The sequence below is a fragment of the Idiotropiscis lumnitzeri genome, chromosome 4 (assembly GCF_059441095.1).
Source record: "Idiotropiscis lumnitzeri isolate Australia: NSW breed Sydney's pygmy pipehorse chromosome 4, RoL_Ilum_1.0, whole genome shotgun sequence".
In the NCBI taxonomy this organism is placed as follows: Eukaryota; Metazoa; Chordata; class Actinopteri; order Syngnathiformes; family Syngnathidae; genus Idiotropiscis; species Idiotropiscis lumnitzeri.
Window position 1 is genome coordinate 25,770,338 of NC_142394.1, and position 22,905 is coordinate 25,793,242.

Genomic DNA, 22,905 nt, shown 5'->3' on the forward strand with positions numbered 1-22,905 from the left:
CAAATAAAGGCGTTGCGAGAAAAGTAGTATTTGGGGGAAAAATATGTCACTTTGTCCATCCATCCACTATATTAGGTGCTCTTCTATTTAAAAAAAAAAAAAGATTTTTTTATGAGCAGGGAAAAAGAGCATACCGTTGAAAGGCTTAGGTTTTTATTTTTCTCACTCCAATTTTTTTTAATTCTATGCCAAAAAAAGGCCATAATGTTACATGATAGAATAATTTGAGGCAAACCCCACTCGGTTACAAGTATCAAATTTCATTTTTAGTGTGAAAAAAGTTCAATAAATACATTCCCTGACTCACACAAGAATCAATTGGCAATGCATGTGATGAGAATTAAAGAAAAGAAGCTTGAATCCTATCAAAATGGGGTTGTAGTTTTTAAAGAAAATAATGAAATATTTAGAAGAAAATGTATTCCGCGGGGAGAAAACATGTCAGTCTAGAGGGGGCAAAACATTGGGAACAAAGTGATAAAAAAACTGTCATTGCTGCATTTAGGTTCAAAAGGGAATACTGCCAAGTCCCCCTGTCGAAAATTCCCTTCAGATTTGCTTCTTTTCAGTGACTGTAATTCCTCGGTGTATAATTACAACTGTGTATTACTTTGTAAACTAAGTTTGTATTTATTTATTTATTTATTATTTCAAATTGTTTTTTTACATTGTCGGGGTTAGTCATTAATTTAACTTATAAGAGCTTCTTTCCTTGTGTTTGTTTTCAGTTTCATGTGTCCCGTTTTTGTTTCATCAACACACACACACCACCAGAGTGTAGAAACAACACTCAAATATGTTGCGTCAAGAAGCCATTTTTTATTTTGTAAAATCAATATCCCTGCTGTCAAGCATTATGAATGTACACTAATGGCCATATTGCAATACAGCTGTTGCCTGATTATTTCTAAAAGCTGCGGGCGATTGTGAAGTTCTGCTCAGCCATCTTAAATCAGATTTCTATGACATATTTAATGACGATGTTGCTTCAATACGTATGTGACCTCCTCTTGATGTAAGCGTACATGTGTTGTTTTTAAATAAAACCTTTTTTTTTTAATAAGTTTGTGTTGATTGTCAACATTTTTTTTTTTGGTCTCATTTCTACTCTTCCTCTGACACAAAGTGAGCCGGATGGTCCTCTTTGTGCACCCGCAGCGTAGGCAGGGTGACACTCCTCTTCCTGGCGAGGTAGAGCGCCACGCCCTTCTCGTAATAGGCGCACTCATTGATGAATAAGGGATAAAGAGGTTCGCTGCCCACGTAGTGCAGCGTTTGTCCCGAAAACGTCTGAAAATTGGGCTCATCAGGGTGCAGCAAGCAGAAGTCTCGGTCCTACCAGAATGGACATTTTTTTTGGATACCAACTGATTTTCCCAGGAAAATAAACTTTGTTTTTTGCAGTCAAAAGTTGTAACTGTCAGCAAACAAAATGGATTCCCCTTCAACAAAATAACGTTTTAATTACCACCCAAATGGTTTTCAGTAAGTCATTTTTGGGGGAAAAAGACAAACTTACATTTTTTTAAAGAATGAAATCGCATTTTTCCGAAAAATAAATTTTGAGTACAATAAAATATAAAACATCTCCCATTCCAAAAAAGATCAGATAAGAATCAAGTCTTGTCCTGTAACCTTAAGGGAATAAAGTTTGATTTTTTTTTTAATTAAGTTTTAATTAAGAGACTCAAGGAAATCCAAGAGAATACTGGCATTTTCTCAATAGAAATATTGAGAGAACGAATTGTTACTTTTTTTCTACAAAGTTGCAATCAAACAACAAGGTCGTAATTTGCTCCAAATCATCATCAGATTTGTTTATCTCGAAGAGAAAGTGGAATTTCGCATCTCCACAGGAGTTTTGTACCTGAAGTTGCGGATGAATCGCCGCAGTTATGTTTTGAGAGTCGCCTTCTCTCGGTTAGTCGACGTGCCCGACCACGGTGAACACGTCCACGTGCCCGCCCTCGAAAACGGCGCCTGAACCACAGAAGACGAGCAAATGAGGCAGGACCCGTTTCGCACGCGGACTCGCAGTGTTTTCACATACCCGAGTTGAAGAGCCGCACCCAGTCGAGCGTGTCCCGCAGGCCGTCTTTCATGGCCGTGAAAATGTTGGATCTCACCACGCCGTGAGGCTGAGGACCGATCTCTAAAGCTGAAAGTACAGATTAGCACTTTGGAATTATGAGTGGCTTGCAAATGTACAGTAAATTTATGCCGATGCAGTGTCTCTGTGGAAATTAGATTCATCCGTTCCAGGCTGACAGAGTTAAGAATTGTTTTTTGTAGCGCATAAAGAATATATACCCAATGGTATTGTCATATCTGTCTAAATGTGCTGCTCCACCATTTTTATATCTGTTGCAGGGGAATTTATGAATAAGTGATTCATCCAGAAATAACACATACCAAAACCATGTTTTCCCACCGAATCAAGAGAAAATGATTCCTTTTTGGAGACGTCAAAATGAATGTACCTCACAGGTATATCTGGCATCTGCCTCTGGAAAAACACGGAACGCGTCACATCAACATATATTATCACGGGTAAAATTGATGCATTTACATGTAAAATTGAGTTTTCGGTGCATACCTGCAGGTGACGGAAAACATGCAAGCAGATCCAGTCACGGTCGGAGAAAGCGATGACGCACAGGCCCATGTTGGACGTGCTGTTGTGGAGGTAACAGACGAGATCCACAGCTCGCCGACTCCCTTTGGGCCCCAGCAGGGCGTCACGTTCCCGGGCTCGGGTCATCTCCTAGGGGGTTGCGTCGGTCACGGGCGCACTGAGGGTGACGACAAGAGTGTCACGTGAAGAACCGATTAAATGCTGACATGCCGACAGCCTGAGTACAGAATGGGAGCAGTAGGATGGGACACTTGGGATGAGACAAAAAGTGCGGCAGCCTTACTTGAGGGCGGCGTGGGTGAAGCATCGGCGGCCCAGCCGGGTAGCATGCGGGTTGGCCAGCACCGCCCGCACGGACACATCCGCACCCGTCGGCGTCCTCATCAGAGCTCGTTGCCATGGGTACCGCCGCAGACGGCAACTCGGCTCAACCTCGGCAGGCGGACCTCCATCTGATTGCACAGCAGGCAATTTAGCGTTGGTCTCCCGTTGGTGGAAACGTGCAGGAAGTGGAACACCTTACCTCACTTGATGAAATAAAATGACTATTCAGCATCCAAAGATCCCAAATGAAGACATTAGCTTTGTCCCCCCCCCCCTCTCTCTCTCTCGCCCGGCCGTTTTCCCTTTGCACCCTCTCCCTGGGCTTTCACGCCCCCCCCACTGAGTCAGCACTCTCACTTTTGCACGCAGGGTGTGTCCCGGGACGGTTTCAGAAGAGAGAGCGGGGAGACTTAATGATTCACCCTTGAGATGAGGTCGCAAGCTCAGCGGAGAATGACATCATCCGTCTGGTAAATAATAGTGGCCGAGGGGGGCATTTATTTAATCAACTGTTTATGGGGTCTAGGAAGGTGGTACAAAGTACTTATAAAAAGCTCTGCATCAGATATTACGTTCTCAGAATATTAACAGCAGTTAGAAAAAAATAAAAACTTCTGCGCTTCCCGATAACGATTAGTTTTTTTATTATACTGTTTGCACGCGAGGTTTTATTGATTTAAACAGAACGCAAGCTGAGCACAGAATGTGCCAGGGGCAATGCGACTTGCAAAGACAGTAAATAGCTGCTATGATAACAAATTGACAGACAGCTAGAGTACATGGATAGGGATTGTAAATTGTGTCAATAAAAAGTTGACATGCTCTCTTTAACTCAAGGACAACAACCTGGGCACAAAAAGTGCTCCGGCGCTTCCATCATCGAATGATAGCCTGCTAACAGTCGATATGCTTAAAAAATAAATAAATAAATAAAATCAATCAAAACTGATAAAAGTAACATGTTTTGAATATTGGCTGGGTTCGATATACGAGATATTTTTTTACTTAACTTTTACACGCCGTGCAGGCTTAAAATGCAGTTGGACATGAAAGAAATTCAATAGCAAGGCGGAATACAGTAAACAGATGTGACATTTTGCTGCATGCTTTGAATGGGGGGAAAGCATTTTTTGCACATAATATGCAAAGCAAAAATAAAAGTAATCAAAAGCTATTTGTTTGACATTACAGCGTTTATTAAAGATTTCCTCGTCCTTGGGTACAAAATCGCAAACAATGTTATTATCTCTTCTCTCGGTCGAGCACGAAATCTCCCTTTTTGGTGACATGAAACAACAGAAAAATGCCTCACCGTTTTTTCCAGCCATTATTATACATTTATAAAATCAAATGTTTTTTTAGATTCTTTGTCTTGATTAAGTACACTTACAAACAACAAGAACAAAAAAGACAAAACACTTTTTTTGGTGTCAAAGTGTGCTTGCAATTTTTTTTTTTTTCAAATCAGCACTGCATTTACTTTAAATGTGTCTATTCTTCACACCATAAAACAAGTATTTCTCTTTAAAACAGAAAAGAAAAAAAAAAAAAGAATCACTTCGGCCTTGTTTTACTTCCAACCGTATTAAAACCTGAGCGTCCAGTTCACTCACACATTTTTTCTGACAAGTGAGCGCAGGTTGTCTAAGGCGAGGAGAAATGTAGAACACTATTCTATCACAGTTGAACAAGATAACACACCCGCTGCCCAGCACACTCCACACACACACACACGCACTCTCACACACACACAACATACGGACACACAGTAGGCCATGTTACGTTAAGACACAAATAATCAAATAAACCAGAAATTGTCTTCATGAAGGCCACCGATTGATCGCACATATTTGAATGATGGATGTGGAAGGAAGCACTACTCACAACAAGCTTGTGGGCCCACCACCGTCCTGGAGGTCTCTTAGAACAGAGAACCTACAAGGAGCTATTTTTTTAGATTTCTTCTTCTTCCGTTTCTTTAACCGGTTGAGCCGGTGGTCAAAATATGTCGGGACAGCCCTCCCAGTAGCCGCGTTCCTTGGCTTCCCAGTAGCCGCCCTTATAGATGTGGACCTGCTCACCAGTGATTCGGTCCTGGCAGCGCTCGAACCAAAGTGCCTTGTACAGATCGTGAGGTGCGCCTGGGGAGAGTGGAAAAAGTCGGCGTTAACGAAGGAGCGAAAATCCCAGACGGGACTGAGGCGAGCACGGGAAGGCGACAAGGGAAGGAAGGAATACTTGCTTTTCAGTGATGGATCGGAAAGAGAATCCTCATCGACAGCTTTTGAAAAAGAGAATTGCAACATGGATTTCTTTTTTGATCCCTTACTTTACAAACACCTCTATCAGTCCCTCCAGGATTTTGTTGTCATAAGCCACGTCATTAACCGTTTCCCGATGATGACGGGTCACCACTTGGCAAAAAATGAACAAATTACAGATATAGAAACCAAGATACCAAGGTGAAAAGCATTTAAACAAACAAACGCTCAAGAAGGAGAAGTCTGGAATTGGCCCAAAATTAAAAGCAGAAATCCTGGAAGGAGTGCCCTATTCCAGTCGGAGAGAAAGGAAGAGTATTGAATAGAACGGGTTCAAACCTTCATCAGGGTGGCTGGAGTAGCGTTGGTTGAGAGCCTCCCTCTCACGCTCGCGCCGGGCGATGCGTTGCTTCTCCTCCAGCCGCTGCTTCTCGCCGTTGGCCTCGTCCCAGTGACCTTCCTCCATGAGCCGTTGGTCGGGACGGCGTCGGCTGTCCGTGGGCGCCACGGGCTCCTCAGGCTCGTTTAGAGTGAGCGCCAAGGCGGTGAAGTAGTACATTGTGTCTGCGCCGTCACTGCGGACAGGCGGAGATGACAAATTGTCGAGGTTACTCGAAGGAAGTAGCCAAATGTCCTCAAATAGCAGCTTCCATTCTAATAGACAATCGATGGATAACCTTGAATAAGTAAATGCCGCACTTGAAATACATGCCTTGTATATGGACTTCAGAAATCAATTTCTACCAAATTCCTCATTTGACTTCATTTTACTGCATTTCCTCAAATTGTGGCCTGTGTTGTAATATACGGCATGATTCATAACTTAAATGAATGCCACACCTGAAAAGTACACACATGGGCTAATTTCAACACAAGTCCTTACTGACTTATTATTGTTATGGATGACTGATTTTCCTCACCTAGTTGCCTTTGCTCAAACACACGCCTCAATTCCACTGATATTCCCACACACTTACGGGAGAGGGTTCTTCCGCCACACCTCCCTGGCTTTCAGGGTTTGATAGACGGTCTTCTGTTTGCCCTCGGAGCCGTTCTCCCCGCCGCGGCTGCTTTGCATCACGCGGGAAAACTCCATCTTCTCGTCCCATGTGCCCGATAGTACGTAGTGGGCCTTTCCTTCCTTGTCCATCACCACACCGGTCACCTGAGGAGGGACAGAGACGTAAGTCTGCGCGAGGAGATTGCACCAAAGGAGTAAATGAAGATGACCAAAAAAAAAAAAAAAAATGCGCGCAATTCTCACCTTTCTGGCCACATCTCTGGAAAAGTAACTGTAAGGCGCAAATTTCAAATGGCAGCGGTCTCCTGTCGTGTGGTTAACCACATCAATCTCTCCTGACTAAGATGAGAAAGGACATTTGTAACTATCACCCAGAAAAGCACTAATATTAAAACAGGAAATTGGTTATGGATTTGATAGAGAAAGACTGCTTTTTTTTTTATCTCACCTGGTCAATCCAAAGTTTCCCAACGATGATGTTGTGCACGGTGGTGGTCACTTTCTTCCACGTGTAGTGATTGTTGCCCTTTTCAAAGATGGCGTGAATGGTGCCTGCGGGGATGCCCAGCGTCCAAGTCACGGTTTTCAACAAGCTAGGAAGAAGGCGTCGCTTCGTTTTGTGTTGCGTTGTGATGCGCTCTTACCTAACGGCATGATGGAGAGATATTTTCCGCGGAATTTGCTGGCGACGGTGATTTCCTGCCTAAGAGTCCAGCCTCGATCGGAGATGGCGTGATGGGCCGCAGCCGGCGGGTGATGACTGACCTGGAGGGAGCAACAAGCGCCGAGCGTATTTAAAGCATTTCCTGCCTCATCTGTATACAATGTAGAGTATCGGAATTCTTTGGCTCACAAGTGACAAGCGCACAAAGGTAACCGAGCGGTTTTCATCTTGGATTGACCACCTCACCTGCTCACAGAGGGAGCGGTAGCCACTCTCGCGCCGTCGGTCCAGCTCATACGTCTCGCCCAGGAGCGGGTTGAAGGGCTTTCCCGTGCGGTGGACGGTGGTGGAGTAGGACGACACAGAGAAGGCGGCCACGTAGCACATCTGCTCCAGCGAGCTGTGGCACTTGGATGCCTTGTCCAGCAGCTCGTGGTACTCCAGGTCCTCGGACAGACGCTGCAGCATGGAAATTGGCTCGTTGAAGTTCACCTTCGGGATGCAAAATGAGAAGAGAGTGGGAGATTATTTGAAAAAATAGTTTTTTTTAAAAAAAAAAAAAGGACGAGTAACACGTATGTAGATGTGCAGTATAGTGAAATCCTGTCCACTCACAGGCATGGGAATCTTGGAGAGCTCCTTGCCGATGCAGTTTTTCATGATGCTCCACAGGTTAAGGGAGTAGTTGGGCTTGTCCGGGATGCGCGTGCGCCGCTTCTTCAGCGGCAACAACTCCTGCGAGGGTGACTCCTGGTTCATGGCCAGGGGCTCCTCGTTCAGCTGAAAAGGCAGCAAATATTTTTAACAGATTCAAGTTCTCCTTTCATAGAAAAAAAGAACCTCTTTACAGCATGTGAATAAAGGCCACCATTAAAAGGTCAAGAATAAAGTCGCCTCTTTAGGACTGCTTTAAGAGGATAAAACGATAAAAACCTGGTAGCATTAACAGTTAAAAATAATTTTTAAAATATATTATTACAAAGAAGTCAATTTCAAGTAAAAATCTGAGTAACAAGGATTACAAGATTTCAAAAGCTAAAGTCAGAATCACAAGAAAAACTGAGAATGACACCATTAAATGTAATTAAATGGATGAGTAAAAAGTCGTCATTTTAACATGAGAATTAAAAAAACAGTAATGGGAGGAAGAACCAAGTAACATTAATAAAGATGCAATTTGAGATGATAAAATATCTCTGCTATATATAATAAATCTAAAAATCGGTGTAAAAATGTGTCCATGTTATGATCGGACTTCGCTACTTGTAGAATAGCAATTAAAAAAGTCACTTACCGACTGATCATCGGAACACATTTCACTATTAAATCCGCTGGCATTGCTGCTCGACCTCCTGGAACAAAAGGTGAACATTTTCACGTTCAGAACAAACAACACCGGCACAAAAAAAAGGCAGTTTGTGTCTCCGTGGGGGGTACTGACTTGTGGAAGTGAGGGTCCGCGGGAACAGTGATGAACTCGGGGGCTTCTTCCACGGCATCAAAAAACTCGTTGTCGTCGTCCTCATCGCTGGCTTCGCCTTTCGCCGCAGCAACGGCGCCTGTCCAATCATATGAGGAAAATACTATTGGAATTTGTTGTGATAGTATAAGCATAGTCAAAGATAAAAATGATAATTTTATCGATAAAGGCTATCATGAAAATGAAATAAAAATTTGTAGTTTACTAAGAGAAAATGACCTAATCCAACAAGAAAAAACTCAATGTGAGAACAAAAAATTAAATCATACGGAATAAATCCATAAAGAAGTGGTATTATGAGAATGATGTGGTGATCTTTTTTTTTTAAAGTCAGCATCCGCTGCGCCCGTTTACTCTTATTGTCGGCGGTGGCGTTGGCCTGCGCGGCGGCACCGCGGAAAGCTCGCTCTAGGTGGTTGTGCTGCTTGGCCAGCTGCTCTAGAGTCTCCTCCAGGCGCACCCGCTGCTCCCGCTCCGCCTGCAGCGCCTTCTGCCAACGCTTGCTGTGTGCCTGCGCCAGCGCCAGGAAGTCTCGGCACGCCTTCAAAGTTCCACCGAAACAAAAACGCAATTACGCCAAAGAAACGTGACACTTTCAAGTATGAAGTCTTCATTTTACACAATAAAAAGTCAAACTTATGGAAATATTGTAAATACAAGGGAAATTAATATTTTAGCAAAAATATGTATTCATTTTTTTAACATGTCATTTTAAAAAGGTAAAAAGCCAAAGCATCACAAGAATGTAAACATAGGATTTTTACATCACAAAATAAATTCAAGAAAAAAAAACTGTTGTAACATGAAATTCATAAATAATTGCAAGAAAAACCTTGTAAAGTAACGCAAGTTAAGGTGGAAATTTATAAGGTAAAATACAAGAAAAAACAAAAGTAAAATTGTCATTTTGATCACTAATTGAAACGACACCAATGGCAGCAAGCGGAGAATAAAGATAGCACAAGAGAATGAAAGAAGTGTGAACTGACATTGATCATGGCGTTGGAGGTGATGCGGAACAACGTGGCTCTCTCCGTCACCTGACGAATTTTATCTCCCGCCTCTCCTGTTAGACGCAAACTGTCCAGCTCCGACAAAGACCTGCGCCACAGCAATCAACATTTTGTTTTAAAACCTTAACCTTAACCAATGCTAGTTTTGTTAGCATGTCGATGGCATCTTTGCATGGTATATTAGCATTAAGATAGGTGACTTTCTTCAGTTTTGTTTTCGTTAAATACACACCACAATTTTTTTTTCTTAAATGTTCAGTTTGAATTGGAGAGGGAATTTTGAATCTAATGATAAAAAAAAAAATCTGTCCTCATTGTGTTGGATTAAAAATGTTTTTAACAAAACTAACCAATCCCTTTTTAATATTTTCATTTTTAATTGCCAATTGAAGATGAAAAAACACGGGGACACGAGGATTATATTGATTAAGATGAACCGACCTCTGGAGAGCGGAGCCATGCTTGGAGATGAGATCGTTACACGTGCTCAGATCCTCCACCTTACTGCCCAGGGTCCGCAGCGCCGACTGGACTTCAGAATTCTGCGAGCCGCCGCCGCCTTGTCCGGAAGGCGCAGTCGGGGCCAACTGAGTGAAGTCGTCACCCGAGTCGTCTAGTCACATTGAGGGCGAGAGGAAATCAATTCCATTTCCTCGTCGCTGACCGTTAACATTATTTCAATAAGCAATAAAAAACATAATACATGAGAAGTGTATTAACAATCAAGTTGTAATATTTTAAAATAAAATTTCTCATATTCCATTAATAGTCCCAAATACAAGAAAAAAACTGGAGTGGTAGTGCAGAAGGTAAATAGTTAGTTTTACAACATAAATAATCACAATGACGTAACGTTGACAGTGACAAGCCTCTCGAGTGTCTTTGCTACTTTGTTTGTTTTACCCGACTCTGGCTGAAGGCGTGCAGCTTTGGCCTTGGCCAGCTCCAGTGCGGTGATCCAGCGCTGCCGTTCCACCTCGCAGCTGGCCTTCAGGTGGTACGTCTGCGCGCCACCGTTGGAGATGACGAAATTGCACGCATCGTCCACGGTGATGGTCGCCGTAGCCAGGTTAATGGTGCCGCGGCAAGTGTGGCCCATTTCCGCTTGAGTCCTGAAAAGTCGAGAGGGAAACAAAACAATTCATGACAGAAATGATAACTTGTTGAATAAAAAGACAAACAATAAATATAATACTCAAAAGGGAAATAATTATGTGACTTTCAAAGTAATTAAAAAATGTATACCTTTAATAAAATACTGATTATTACTAATACTCTTACAATAATGAAAAAAATGCTTGGCACATTTCTACCTGTATTATGAAAGCCAACTTAAGACAATAAAATAATTACAAAATAGCAATCACAAAATAATACTTTACAAAAATAATAGAATGATGAATTATATTCATGGAGGAAATATCAATAGAACATTGAGGAATTTAAGGTTTAAGATTAATGCATTTAAAATATGTTCAGAAATCTAAAAGGTCATTTAAATTACAAATAATGATAAAAATAAAAATGAAGATGCCATAATTAAAAGAAAAAAATGTGTAGCCCATTTACACGTGGGTCCTGAACGCAATAAATACATTAATGAAGAATTAACAACTAAAATAAAATGCATTGAGCAAATGACAATGATTTCCAAAGCAAAAACAGATGTTTGTAAACCACACCATGACAATCGGTCTCCTTTCATGAACTACAAAAATTTGCTGTTGGCAGGCAGGAATTCCAAGAATTTCGACAATGTGAAGTGGAAGAAAATCTCTAAACAATTCGATTCTCAATTTGTTGATTAATTTGATAATCCTTTAGTTTCCAATTAAGTATTTCATCAGGTTAGTGTGAAGTGATTTGAGTGGCGAAGGTAGAAAAGTGCTTTGCAAGTGACAGCCCATTTTCCATTGTGGAAGCTTTTAATCAAATACAAATGAAACTGGGGGCTTTCCCTTTCTTTTTCAGCACTGTCATACCTGTAGTAGGACAACAAGCCATTGCTCAAGACGAACCAGCGCCTCTGATAACCCTTGATGTAATTAGTCCACTTGAACACCCATCCCTTGTATGTGTCTCCAGCTGGGGTTGGATTGGCTGTCTTGGGCTCGGACATCACAATCCCCAGAACCCAGACACTGATGCACAGAACCTAAAAGACGCAGGAAGACAAAAGGAGGGCAGGGAAGAAAAACAAGCGTTTTAGATACTCCAGTGTGATAAGTTTGGGCACTGAGTCTACTCTAAATATGCTGTGGCTTGACAGGTCAAAGTGCAACTAGTTGCAGTGCAAATAACACGTAATTTTTTTGTCCCGTCCATGCTTTGCCGTGCAACAAAAACACAAAATATCATGTTTACCTTGATGTGTCTCTAAGATGACAGCTCAGACAAGCGAAGTCACTGCTAATAGTGAGACCTACACCAGTAGTAAGTAAAAATGGCTACTTAGCTCACGGAGGCTAACTGAACAGCAAGCTAACGTCGACAACGGAGGACAATACGCGGAGAAAAGCGTCCAAAAAGAGCAGCTGTCGTGGCTGTAGATTAAAATGCCGCCGTTAAATGGATGAAACATTTCTCGCTAAGCGTGTGAAGAGTGACAGTTGTACAGCTGCGCACAACTCTAGCTAGCTACTTCTAACTAGCCTATAGTGCTAGGTGGGTCCACCCGGTGCCACAAGAATTGCACTCCGTGTGGAAACAACCGTAGCGCATGCGCAGATTTGTCTGTAAAGTATCGACGTGGATTTTTTTTCACCCAATACCTTCTGCTTTGTGCACAAACAAAAATCGGTATTTCACCTTTAAAAAGCAAGTGGAAGCAATGCTGACGTACAAACAATGATGGCGAAAAATGCGACTCCGGTGGGACTCGAACCCACAACCTTTGAATTACTACATACTCAAGCTAGAAGTCCAATGCGCTGTCCATTGCGCCACGGAGCCACCTGTTGGTCACCCTTAATATGACATATATATATAGCAAGACACAATCGCGCCGGTGTAACCCTCAACACGCATCCGAAGAGTAAAAAAATGTTCAATTTGTCATAAAACGAGGGATATTCGGAAAAACACTGCTCACGTTCGTGCCTGAGTATATATAATTGGGGCGTTACGTCATTTACGACGTAACCAATCTGTGTTGACAACTGTGTGTCGTTTATTTAAAAATATGTACAAGAACAATATACAATATCACAGCTACATATTGAAATGAGTAACATTTTAGTATTTATGTTCAAATTATGTAACTATGGACGACCACTGCCTTCTAGTGGCTGAACATCTTCATTGCACAAACGACACGAAGGTGCATTGTGGAACATGTAGTCTCAATGAAGAGTATAGCTCGGTTTTCCACACTTAAAATGGCTCAGTATGTGACATAAAGGCTACAAATCCTATTTACACAAGCACCGAATGTTACAAGAACTCTTCCTATATACACATTTCTTGTCATTTTAATTACAATTAATATCGCACACTAAACGTGCAATTATTATCGAATTGAAGAACTTTACGTCTGCGGGCTCAATATGATTGGCTTGTCCGCGTCACATGTCTAAAGCTAGTTTCCCCTTCCCTCTCCGTAGATAGGTGCCTGCCTTCCGTTGTTCGATGCGCATTCCGATCATCATCATCGTCTTCATCATCACCACCATTATCATCATCCTCGTCCTCCTCATCTCCCCCGTCTCCAGCCACGCCGTTTTCCAGTCACAGCACAACGGCGACGCTCTTGATCATGTCAGCGAACATGCGTAATTGTCGCTCCCAAGAACTGGCATCTCGATTTTTTTGAAAATGCATGCCAGTATTTCGTGTTTTGTAGGTCGTGAACGCCACTTCGTGACTCGGGAGTGGATTAAGTTACAGTTGGATTATTGGCCTGCTCTTTCTTGTCACGCTGTTTCTCGCTAAGTCGCCGAAAAGAAGCCAGGTAGGCACTGAAATGCAACATTATGCGTTTTTTTTTTCTATGACTACGTTTCATCACACGCATGCGCATTTGTTTTCGCCCAGCAAACAATTGGAACGGGGAACCCCGTTATTGCTGCACGAAGACAGGAGAAACAAAAGCGATGATGCACAGGCCCAGTACACACTGTGAGCCCTGTTTAAATAGGAGGATAGCAGTCCCTATATGGACCTATTGTGCTTCCTTCCTTCCTTCCAGTGAACATTGCTGTTATTATTTCACTGCGGGTGTAGAGTTACCAGTCCAACCCACTTTACATTGCACACATTATACGACAAGTGGATATTTCAAACAATATAAAATAAAAGTAAACATGAATGCAATGAAGATTAACAGGATTTGCAATTACACGCAAAACAGTATACGTCACGTATTGCGAGACGATGCACAATCGCCCCTTGAAATCTAGACTCCTCACCCCTAAAACACATCTGGTCATTTTTGCTGGTCAGTAAGTAAACACAGCTGGTGGTCACTATTTGAGCAAATATGTCAGAGTAGATACTATCAGACAAAATTCCCCTTATAACACTGGTGTCAAAACTAAGGCCCCCGGGCCAGATCTGGCCCACCACATTATTTTTGCAAATCCTGTGCTTCGCCTTCCATGATTCTTTCTAAAATTTGCTAACATTTCACATTTTCATATGTAATAAATAAATAAAAAAATCTGCAGATATTTGCAGCATTTTTTTGTTATAAACCTCTGTTTATGTAACTTGAGCAACTATTATTCTTGACTTAAAACAAGTTATCCATCCATTTGTTGTGTATAAAGGCAATTAAACATTTATAACGGCCTTCAGATGGAAATCGTAACTACAATGGTGCTTGTGACAAAAATTGAGTTTGACACTCCTACCCTACAGGCTGTGCGCTGATAAATTCCTGATGTCTGGTCCGCTTTGCAGACAAGTAAACACACATCCTCGGTCACTATAAAAGTACACCATGAGACCATGAAACCTCTATCCTCGACAGGCAAAATGTCTTTCCGGCGAGGTGTGGTGCGACAGAGCAAGTTTCGCCACGTATTTGCGCAGGCATGGAAAGCCGAGCACTGCCTGGACGACGTGCGAGTGTCGCGGGTGACGTGGGACAGCCCGCTGAGCGCCGTCAACCCCAAGTTTCTGGCCGTCATCATCGAAGCGGGAGGTGGCGGGGCTTTTCTAGTGGTCCCCATCGGCAAGGTTTCCGCACGTTTCATCCACTTTTGCGGGGTTTTTACGGCGCCCTTTGACAGCACTGTCCCTAACAACAGAGCGGCAGGATCGATCAGTCGTGCCCAACGGTGTGCGGCCACGCAGCGCCGGTGTTGGACATTCAGTGGTCTCCTCATGACGACAATATCATAGCGAGCGCCTCGGAGGACTGCACCGTAAAGGTCCGACTTCCTCATCCATGTTTCTTCTTGTTAGTTGACTGGAGCTACTGTGCTATCATATGGTATGTCACTTCCGGTGTGGGCAGGTGTGGCAGATCCCGGACGGGGGCTTGACGGCACCCATGACAGAAGCCGTGGTCACCTTGGAGGGGCACAGCAAAAGGGTGGGCATCCTGGCCTGGCATCCGACTGCTTTCAACATCCTCTTAACTGCAGGTAACAAAAGTGAGCATTTGCTTTGCAGATACCGTGCAAAGATGCCCCCTACAGGCTGTGTTCATACATGGCTTAGTAGCCCTGTTCGGCACCTCGTCGTGTCGACAGTAGCGCATGGTTGTAATAGTTTTGCATTGTTCGTTATAGTTGCGTGTTTTACATTTTGTTAGTTTTAATTCATTTTGAGAGTGGGTTTGTTAGTTTTTAATTGGTTTTATTTTTTCCCCCAAATTCTTCATTTTAGTTTAGCTTTTATTAGTTTTAGTATTACTTTTTTTTTTATCATTATTTGGTGCATTTTTTGTGCAAAATTTAAAAAAATATCACAGGAATTTCTTTGCAACAAAAATCATAAAGAATTTTAAGAACCACCATCCACAAATCATATCCACCCAGTCAGGTGCCCAAAGTGCTTTACAAAGCCTCACATTCACCCATGCACACATTCAGGAGAAGATTAGGCGTGGTTTTGTTGGCAGTAGGGGCTAGTACAAAGTATTAACATCGAGGGGTGCTAAGAACTGTGGCACATGTGATTTGATGTCAAAGAATTTTTCAATGCAGCATTTCTTTTTATTTATTTATAGCATTACTATATGATTTAAAAAATTGAAATTTATTAGAAGCTAAAGATCACATCCCAAGCAGGCGATGGCAATAATTATACCTTACCTTATTATACGAATAACTTGAAAATAAGATGAATTTAAAAACATTACATTTCGGTTTAAAATAGTAAGACTAAATGATATCAATTAGACAGTTTCTTTGAAACCTACCCAAGGACGAGTTGTCCTCCTACAAATCAAGGTGATCAGGAGAAAGCATGTTTTCACAGCAGATACCGTGAGACCATGCAAAAAAATGAGTTACTCAAGTCCTTGCCTCTAACAAACAGCTGGTTGGTTATCTCTTGAGCTAAGTAAATAAAGTGAGTTGACAAAGCCACATGTGCTTCCCCCCCTAGGTTGCGACAACGTGATTGTGGTGTGGAACGTGGGCACGGGGGAGCTGCTGTACCAACTGGCCGACGCCCACCCGGACCTGATCTACAGCGTCGGCTGGAACAAGAACGGAAGTGCCGTCTGCACCGTGTGCAAGGACAAGGCGCTGCGCGTCATCGACCCGCGGAGGGGCGCCGTCCTCAAGGTAGCCCGCGGCGCTCATTTGAGAGCTTTCAATTCGGAAATTGAATGACGGCCTCGTATGCGTCCAGGTGAGGGAAAAAGTCCACGACGGCACCAGACCCATGCGAGCCGTGTTCCTCTCTGACGGCAAGATCCTGACCACTGGCTTCAGCCGGATGAGTGACAGACAAGTGGCGCTATGGGATACGGTACAAGCACAAGCCTGCCAGTGTGTATTTCAAATGTCAAGCCCAGTGGTCGATTCTCTTACGGCAGTCAAATTAAGACTGCACGCTTGATGTATGTCGTTGCCCTCCGACGATCAGCAATTCCGGTTAAGTAACTTAAAGCTGGTATTTTTTCTAAATCATATGCTAAGCGGAAATGAAACAAAATTTTTTCATGCAACTGTCACAAAGATTTTTTTTTTTTTTTTTTTTTAAATCTCGATTGCTCTCCTCCATACAAGAAATGTCAAGCTAAGCAGCCCAATTTCTCATACGTTCCAAGATATCATCAATGAAAGACGATTAATGTGATGTAATGCTTTTGTTCACTTTCGTTTCAAATTAAATGTTTTTTGTTTTTTTTCTCCGATGAGCTGAGGTGACCAAAACACTCCATCCTTATGCTCCTGGTCCGGCCCCCTCTGTCAAATTCTAGAACCCATTGTGGCCCGCCAATCAAAACGTTTGCCCACTCCTGTTCTAGACATTTGACTGCAATCTTCGTCCAACAGTATTCTTGAATGCACGTCTATGAAATTACAAGCATTGTATGTCATGTTGCAGAAAGATCTCTCAGAGCCGATGGCGGTGCAGGAGATGGATACAAGCAATGGCGTTCTTCTCCCCTTTTACGACCCCGACACCAACATGGTGTACCTGTTGGGCAAGGTGAGGACGTACGGGCACGTGTTGGCGTTTGCTCGGCCCGCCGTTAACGTGATTGTCATCTGGTTTCCAGGGAGACTGCACCATTCGCTACTTTGAGGTGACGGACGAATCTCCCTACGTTCATTTCCTTAGTCTATACAGCAGCAAGGAGCCCCAGAGAGGGGCAGGCTTCCTCAGTAAACGAGGGGTGGACGTCAACAAGTGTGAAATTGCCAGGTAAGAATTCTGCAAACCCAAATTTGCCATGCAGGATTATGACAAAGCAAAAAATAAAATAAAAAAATTCTCTTTGGTCGTAGGTTCTACAAATTGCATGAAAGGAAAGTGGAACCCATTTCGATGACCGTACCAAGAAAGGTAAAACGTGATTGTTCTGCCGGTCACTAAATGCTACTGGCATAGCTCTGCCACAGCCAAGGGAGGTGTTTTAAAGAAAAATTTAATAAATATTAAGGTAATGCATTCAATCCATGTACCTCTACAAGAACTCAGAGTGTTAGAGGCACGGCTCTTGTCATATTTATACATAAAATACGTTGACTTCCACCGCACAAACAAGCAGAGTGAAGAATCTGAGCCTGCACTTTGATTAAATACACCAAAATCGCGTTACACCACCGGCGCCACAACTTTGACCTGCTTTTTGCTGTTCTAAGGTTTACTCTAGATTCTGACACCAAATGTTTTGTTGCGCCGGGGGGCGTGTTAAAGAAAACACCCTCAGGCCACCGGCACGCCCAGCATGGCAGAGCGCCGTCTACCAAATTCACAAACTACACACCCTAGCACAAAAATGAAGATGAGCCGTTTTTGTCCCCGTTTACGCAAAAAAGAGCCCAGTGTAAGTCAATAAAGAATAATTTCATGTCAATTATTTAGTTAAAAAAATTAATTGCTTACTGGATATTGGAGAGGTATTTTTTGTGTATCATTTGAAATAAATCCATTCAGTTAACAATTGAGATAAATTAATAGAACACATTTGAGCCACATTTAGGAAAAAATGTCAATATCAATGTGACCACTATTACAGGCCTCTTGCTAACGCTCAGTGGTCTACTCAGACAAAGTGTGCATGAATTTCTTATATTACCGTATCCGTTGGTGGGCATCAGTTCACTTGGTCTTCTTTGTTGTGGCTCGTACAGTCCGATCTCTTCCAAGGGGACCTTTACCCGGACACGGCCGGTTTAGAGCCCGCGCTACTGGCCGACGAATGGATTGCCGGCCGGGACGCAGCGCCGCTGCTGGTGTCCCTGAGCGGAGGCTACGCGGCGCCGCCCTCCAAGCACCGCGACACGCTCAGGAGCCAGCCCAAGCTGGCCTCGCAGGACTCGGCACCAGCGGCGACTCCCGCCGCCAAGGAGCCTGAGGACGAAGAGCCACGTGCCGCCACCAGGGAGACACCCGGCATTACGGAGAGGCCTAAGCGAGAGGTGTGTCACAACATGCCATTTTTTTGTTTAAAAAAAAATAAATAAAGTTCTAGTACAGAATGCGGGGCGGTCATTTTGGTCCAACAATGTCCCCTTTTCCTCATGTTTCAAGGTTATTATATTAACGAAAACTAAGAAAATAAAATTTTAAAAAATGAAACTACAGCTTCCCTTTCTAAAAAAGTAAAACTAATTATAATTATAGTGAAATGGCCAAATAGTCATTTAAGAATTGTAATTTGATTTACTTTATTACACAACACCTGACAAATACTCTATTAAAAAAATAAAACTAATACTAAAACTAATAAATTCTGCATCCCCGGTCTCAGCCACAGCTAGCGGGAGGTTGTTTGTTTTATCTGAGAAACACTCAACGGACGTTGCGTTTGTTTCCAGGACGACATTCTGAACGAGCTGTTGTCGGAGATGAAGGCGCTGCGTGCCGTGGTGCTCGCTCAGAGCCAGCGCATCGAGTTGCTGGAGAGGCAGCTGGCTCGCATCGAGGACGGCGACGTATGAACGAGCGCCTTTCGCTCTCTCGTAGAAGAAGAAGAACCTCTAGGGCTATTTAATCAGGTAGTTGAACGCTGCTAAACTGTGATCAGATCCAAGACCTCAATTTTATCATGTAGCGCGTAACCTCATCTGATAATCTTTGATTCGGGGCTCGTGGAAGAAAAAGAATCCAACTGTGACGACTAGCTGATGAGTTTTGTGAATTTAGAACTTGGTGTCAGTTGAACGTGGCTTTTCAAGTTTGTTTTGCTTTGCTTTTATTTACTTTGTAGATTTTGAATGATTTGTTACTCAGTCTGTTGTACATTCCCATCTTTATATGCACTGATCGCAACACTTTGGATGTGGTTGTAGCAAATGGAATAAAGTGTCGTTTGTATTCACACAACTGTTTTGTGATCTACGTGTTTGTTTGGAATAAAGGTCAGGTCATCTTGAAATAGTTTTAAGAAAACGGGGGATCTGTATTATGATAATTATTATTATTATACAACATTTTCAATCATTATCATTCAGAATTCTTGCAAAATATGAAATTTATATGACCTAATTGTGAAACAAATACATCCTAATTGTCATACAATTCTGATTTCCTGAGAATTTTAAAAAAAATAAAACATTCAATATATTACATATATTCAAATGTAAAATTACACTTTTAATGCGAAGACTTTTTCTCATTCTTATGACATAACTATCAATATATTTGTTTATTTTTTATTAATGTATGTACTTAAATCTAATTCAAAATCATAATACTTGGTCATCCAAATTGCAGTTTCACTTTTTAAAATTAACCTCTATTTATGAAATGTCTTCCTCTTTCTATAAATATCGTATGTACAGTATTTGCTATTCCTCCGCCTCATCCCTCCTTCAAATCATCTTGCATTTTCCGCCTCCCCTCAATATCACGTCGTGCTCAAAACAAGTCAGGTCTCTTGCGCCACTTGACATATTTTTACCCCTCCAACGATCCACTTGTTCACAACTTTGGTAAGTTTTTGTTTTGTTATTTTTGCCATATAAATGCTTTTTGTTTTAAATTCATAATTTTCAAATTGTGTTTTTTTTTAAACAAAACTGCTTCATTAATTTGAGTATTGTCACCATTGATACCACATGGGTTGTTAGCTCTTATTTCTTCTAATAAAGTTTTTCAAAGATAGACATGAGAATAGCTTCCATGCAATGCAAGCGTGTCGGATGCTGCTTAGTTGCCATCGCTTCAGGAAACCAGCAAAACTGCATGCAGTCTCCCCACTTCCTGTACATGCCGACTTATTTTCTCTGTATCTACTTACTGTTTGACACTGGAACAACAGCGTGGCTTATGCTCAGACTTACCGTTTTAAATGCGGCGCAAAAAACGGAGTTGTAATCTTTCGATAATGGCCTGAAACCTGATATGAATTTAAAATGTTTAAAAGTGTAAAATTCTTGTAAAATTTCCTATTTACACCAATTATTTAATGTAAACGTGTGTGCAATTTTGAGCTAATCACAGTTATCGGGGTAATAAAGCCGAATTACGGAGTTTTCAGTTTCATTATTTGGCGGGTTGCTTTGAAATGCAATCACAACGGGCACAGCGGGTGAGGATGCTGAAGTCGCATGTTTCCGCGTGCAGGAGGAAAAATGACTCATCTTGGAAAGCGCAATTTTGAATGGATTTGCCACTATTGTTGTCATTGACATTTGGACTTTGGTATAACCCATCAAGTAAATCACACTGAAACACACTGAGCTTTTAGAACATTTCAATTACCGTTCGGCTCACTTAAAAGGTCCAACTTTACGGTTAATATCAACGCCAACATTTGGTGGCTGGCTGTGAAACGCAATAGTGCGGCGCCCAATATTCACATTCCTGCATAGAACCTTTCTGGAGGCCAAGTACACTAAAAGTGATGATGGAATTTCCCCTCTAACAGATCCTTAATCAATGGTACTTTTCTTTTTTGGTGATGTTTCCAAATTAATTTGAAGAAATCTAAATCTTCATGCCGCGACCATCTTTGCTTTAGGTATGGCTGACTCCACCAAGACTATCGTCTTGCTCTTTTTCATCTTCATCGGCTTGCTCCTATTGCTCATCATCCTGTACAAGAAGTTGAACAGGGAGACCAACGGGGAATACACCTTGCGGCGTGTCGTCGATAAGGAAGGAGGGCTCCGGGACCGCGCCAGACTGGCGATAGCTATCCTGGAGACCCGCCTGGGAGTCCAATTGCGGCCCCGCGACAATTCCGATGAGGACGGGGAAGAAATGCAGGATTTTCAAGACAAGCCCAGACAAAAGGAGCAGCGTTGTAGAAGTAGAGGAAGTGACGGGAGCCAGTCCAATGAAAGTGAAGATGGCCAACCACATGGCTGGGGCGTCATGGCAAGGCAAGACAGTGACACAGAAGAGGATTCAAAGGAAGCTGATGTGTTTGTCAATTTAAATCAGTTCTCTGGGAGTGTCTTGTGGTCAGAGGACGACGCAAACCAGATAACATATGAGCATCAGAGATTATAGTTCCCATTCAATCGTCAATAAACGCCTCACCTCAACACCTCAAATACACGCCTCACCTCAACACCTCAAATACACGCCTGCTTCTCATGTTGACATGAACTTCATACATGTAGGGTTCTTCAAAGAGAACCCACTGAGCTCAGTTAAACTGCATTTACTTTAAGTCATTGCACTTAATGATTATAAATAAATGGCACACCTTAAATAGTCTCCTACATAGAGTCAAACTCCTGAAAAATAAACCTTCCCTTTTATGATTTCCAGCTACATAATCATCAATCTTAAAAGTAATGATTGAAAATTTACCTCAATTAGTTTACAAAATTACAAATATTAGTTTCTGATGTCGGAGTAACCTGGAGAAGGTGCAACCCTGTTAAAACTACACCTCAAACACCTTCCTCTTTTAATCCCCCCCAAAAGCCTTTAGAGGAGGGGGTAGAGTCCCCCCCACAGTGTTTTTCCCCCAGAACCATTTGGTCAACTCGGAATACAAAAAAAAAAAATAATAATCCTATCCCAAGAATAATCTGATTACCAGAGAAGAGCTCCCTTGTGATTTACGGTACTCACCGGAATGTCTCCTATCTAACGAGCCTTTGTGACGTTTCACTTTGAATATTTAACACCTCTCAGGAAAAACAGAACCTTCTGATACTATAATTTAATCAACCTTCACTCTCTTCGTAGTTAAGTGAAAAGAAGAGAAGTAATTCAATATCAGAATCGGTGTATAATATCGCAGAAATGTCAGGAATAAAAACTAGCTGTTTAGCCAACAGTTACCTGACCAAGGCGACAAACATACTTGTGGAAATAAATTAAGGAAACAAAAGTCTTATTCTGACCATGGGCATGACAGGGTTGCATGAGGTCGAATGAGTGTTATAAAAATATGAAAAATAGATGAGAAGACATACCTTTGCTCTACCCATTCTTTTGGAAAACAGTTTGACGATGTCACGTCCAGCGTACCACGTGATTCACTGCTTTCTTCTTCTACCAAGGTAACATAAATTGCGTGAATGTTGTTTGACACACGTTCCATGAATAATAATTATTATTTGAAAAATGTTAATTGAAACAAATGTCCCCATGGTTACAAGAGACAGGAATGAAATAAATGGTTTAAATTTCATTTTAACTGTTTAATTCGAGATTCAATTTGGTCATTAGGGGGTGGGACAAGAGAAAATTTTATTTTTGGGGGGGCCACTCTAGACTTGTTTGGTATTTTTAAAACTATTTGAAAGCATTCTTTTCGCTTAGTTTCTTTAAATTAGATGTGTTCTGCGGTCAAGAAACATTTACTGAGAAACTGCTTTAGTATTTTGTATGTGCATTATATTAAAACGTGATGGATGGGACGTAAAATCTCCTCCGTTGCAAGGCAGTTTTGCCAAACGTCCTAATTGACGTC

At 42.1% G+C, this 22,905-nt stretch overlaps 3 protein-coding genes, 1 non-coding gene and 1 pseudogene across 7 annotated transcripts; 2 read left to right on the top strand and 3 right to left on the bottom strand.

The window, feature by feature from the left end:
• Positions 1-46: 46 nt before the first annotated feature.
• Positions 47-3,087, bottom strand: LOC148338845 (N-acyl-aromatic-L-amino acid amidohydrolase (carboxylate-forming) B-like; annotated as a pseudogene). The gene is made up of 6 exons (XR_015842911.1): positions 2,919-3,087; positions 2,597-2,792; positions 2,413-2,506; positions 2,051-2,158; positions 1,868-1,980; positions 47-1,335 (listed from the first exon to the last, which is right to left on the bottom strand). The product of XR_015842911.1 is annotated as an N-acyl-aromatic-L-amino acid amidohydrolase (carboxylate-forming) B-like (transcript).
• Positions 3,088-4,133: 1,046 nt separating this feature from the next.
• Positions 4,134-12,108, bottom strand: LOC148338846 (oxysterol-binding protein 1-like). 2 transcript variants are annotated; one of them, XM_088292825.1, is made up of 17 exons: positions 11,763-12,108; positions 11,381-11,553; positions 10,302-10,510; positions 9,840-10,011; positions 9,375-9,486; positions 8,740-8,926; positions 8,347-8,464; positions 8,200-8,257; positions 7,521-7,685; positions 7,152-7,397; positions 6,886-7,006; positions 6,690-6,793; positions 6,485-6,580; positions 6,198-6,385; positions 5,560-5,795; positions 5,202-5,240; positions 4,134-5,100 (listed from the first exon to the last, which is right to left on the bottom strand). In XM_088292825.1, exons 2-17 carry the CDS (start codon positions 11,515-11,517, stop codon positions 4,958-4,960), a joined length of 2,331 nt encoding a protein of 776 aa, XP_088148951.1. In that variant the 5' UTR covers positions 11,518-11,553; positions 11,763-12,108; the 3' UTR covers positions 4,134-4,957. The 2 variants fall into 2 exon arrangements, with proteins under 2 accessions (XP_088148951.1, XP_088148952.1); XM_088292826.1 differs by lacking the exon at positions 5,202-5,240.
• Positions 12,109-12,261: 153 nt separating this feature from the next.
• trnar-ucu (transfer RNA arginine (anticodon UCU)) lies at positions 12,262-12,350 on the bottom strand. Its single transcript is given in 2 exon segments — positions 12,262-12,297; positions 12,314-12,350. It is a non-coding gene; the product is annotated as a tRNA-Arg (tRNA).
• Positions 12,351-12,970: 620 nt separating this feature from the next.
• coro1b (coronin, actin binding protein, 1B) lies at positions 12,971-19,352 on the top strand. 2 transcript variants are annotated; one of them, XM_088292829.1, is made up of 12 exons: positions 12,971-13,168; positions 13,240-13,347; positions 14,368-14,576; positions 14,648-14,770; positions 14,857-14,986; positions 15,954-16,135; positions 16,203-16,322; positions 16,905-17,009; positions 17,080-17,225; positions 17,309-17,366; positions 18,158-18,445; positions 18,845-19,352. In XM_088292829.1, exons 3-12 carry the CDS (start codon positions 14,373-14,375, stop codon positions 18,965-18,967), a joined length of 1,479 nt encoding a protein of 492 aa, XP_088148955.1. In that variant the 5' UTR covers positions 12,971-13,168; positions 13,240-13,347; positions 14,368-14,372; the 3' UTR covers positions 18,968-19,352. The 2 variants fall into 2 exon arrangements, with proteins under 2 accessions (XP_088148955.1, XP_088148953.1); XM_088292827.1 differs by having other exon boundaries at positions 12,971-13,154.
• Positions 19,353-19,863: 511 nt separating this feature from the next.
• LOC148338849 (uncharacterized) lies at positions 19,864-21,505 on the top strand. The gene is made up of 2 exons (XM_088294916.1): positions 19,864-19,960; positions 20,992-21,505. The coding sequence occupies exon 2, from the start codon at positions 20,994-20,996 to the stop codon at positions 21,483-21,485; it is 492 nt and encodes a 163-aa protein (XP_088151042.1). The 5' UTR covers positions 19,864-19,960; positions 20,992-20,993; the 3' UTR covers positions 21,486-21,505.
• Positions 21,506-22,905: the final 1,400 nt, after the last annotated feature.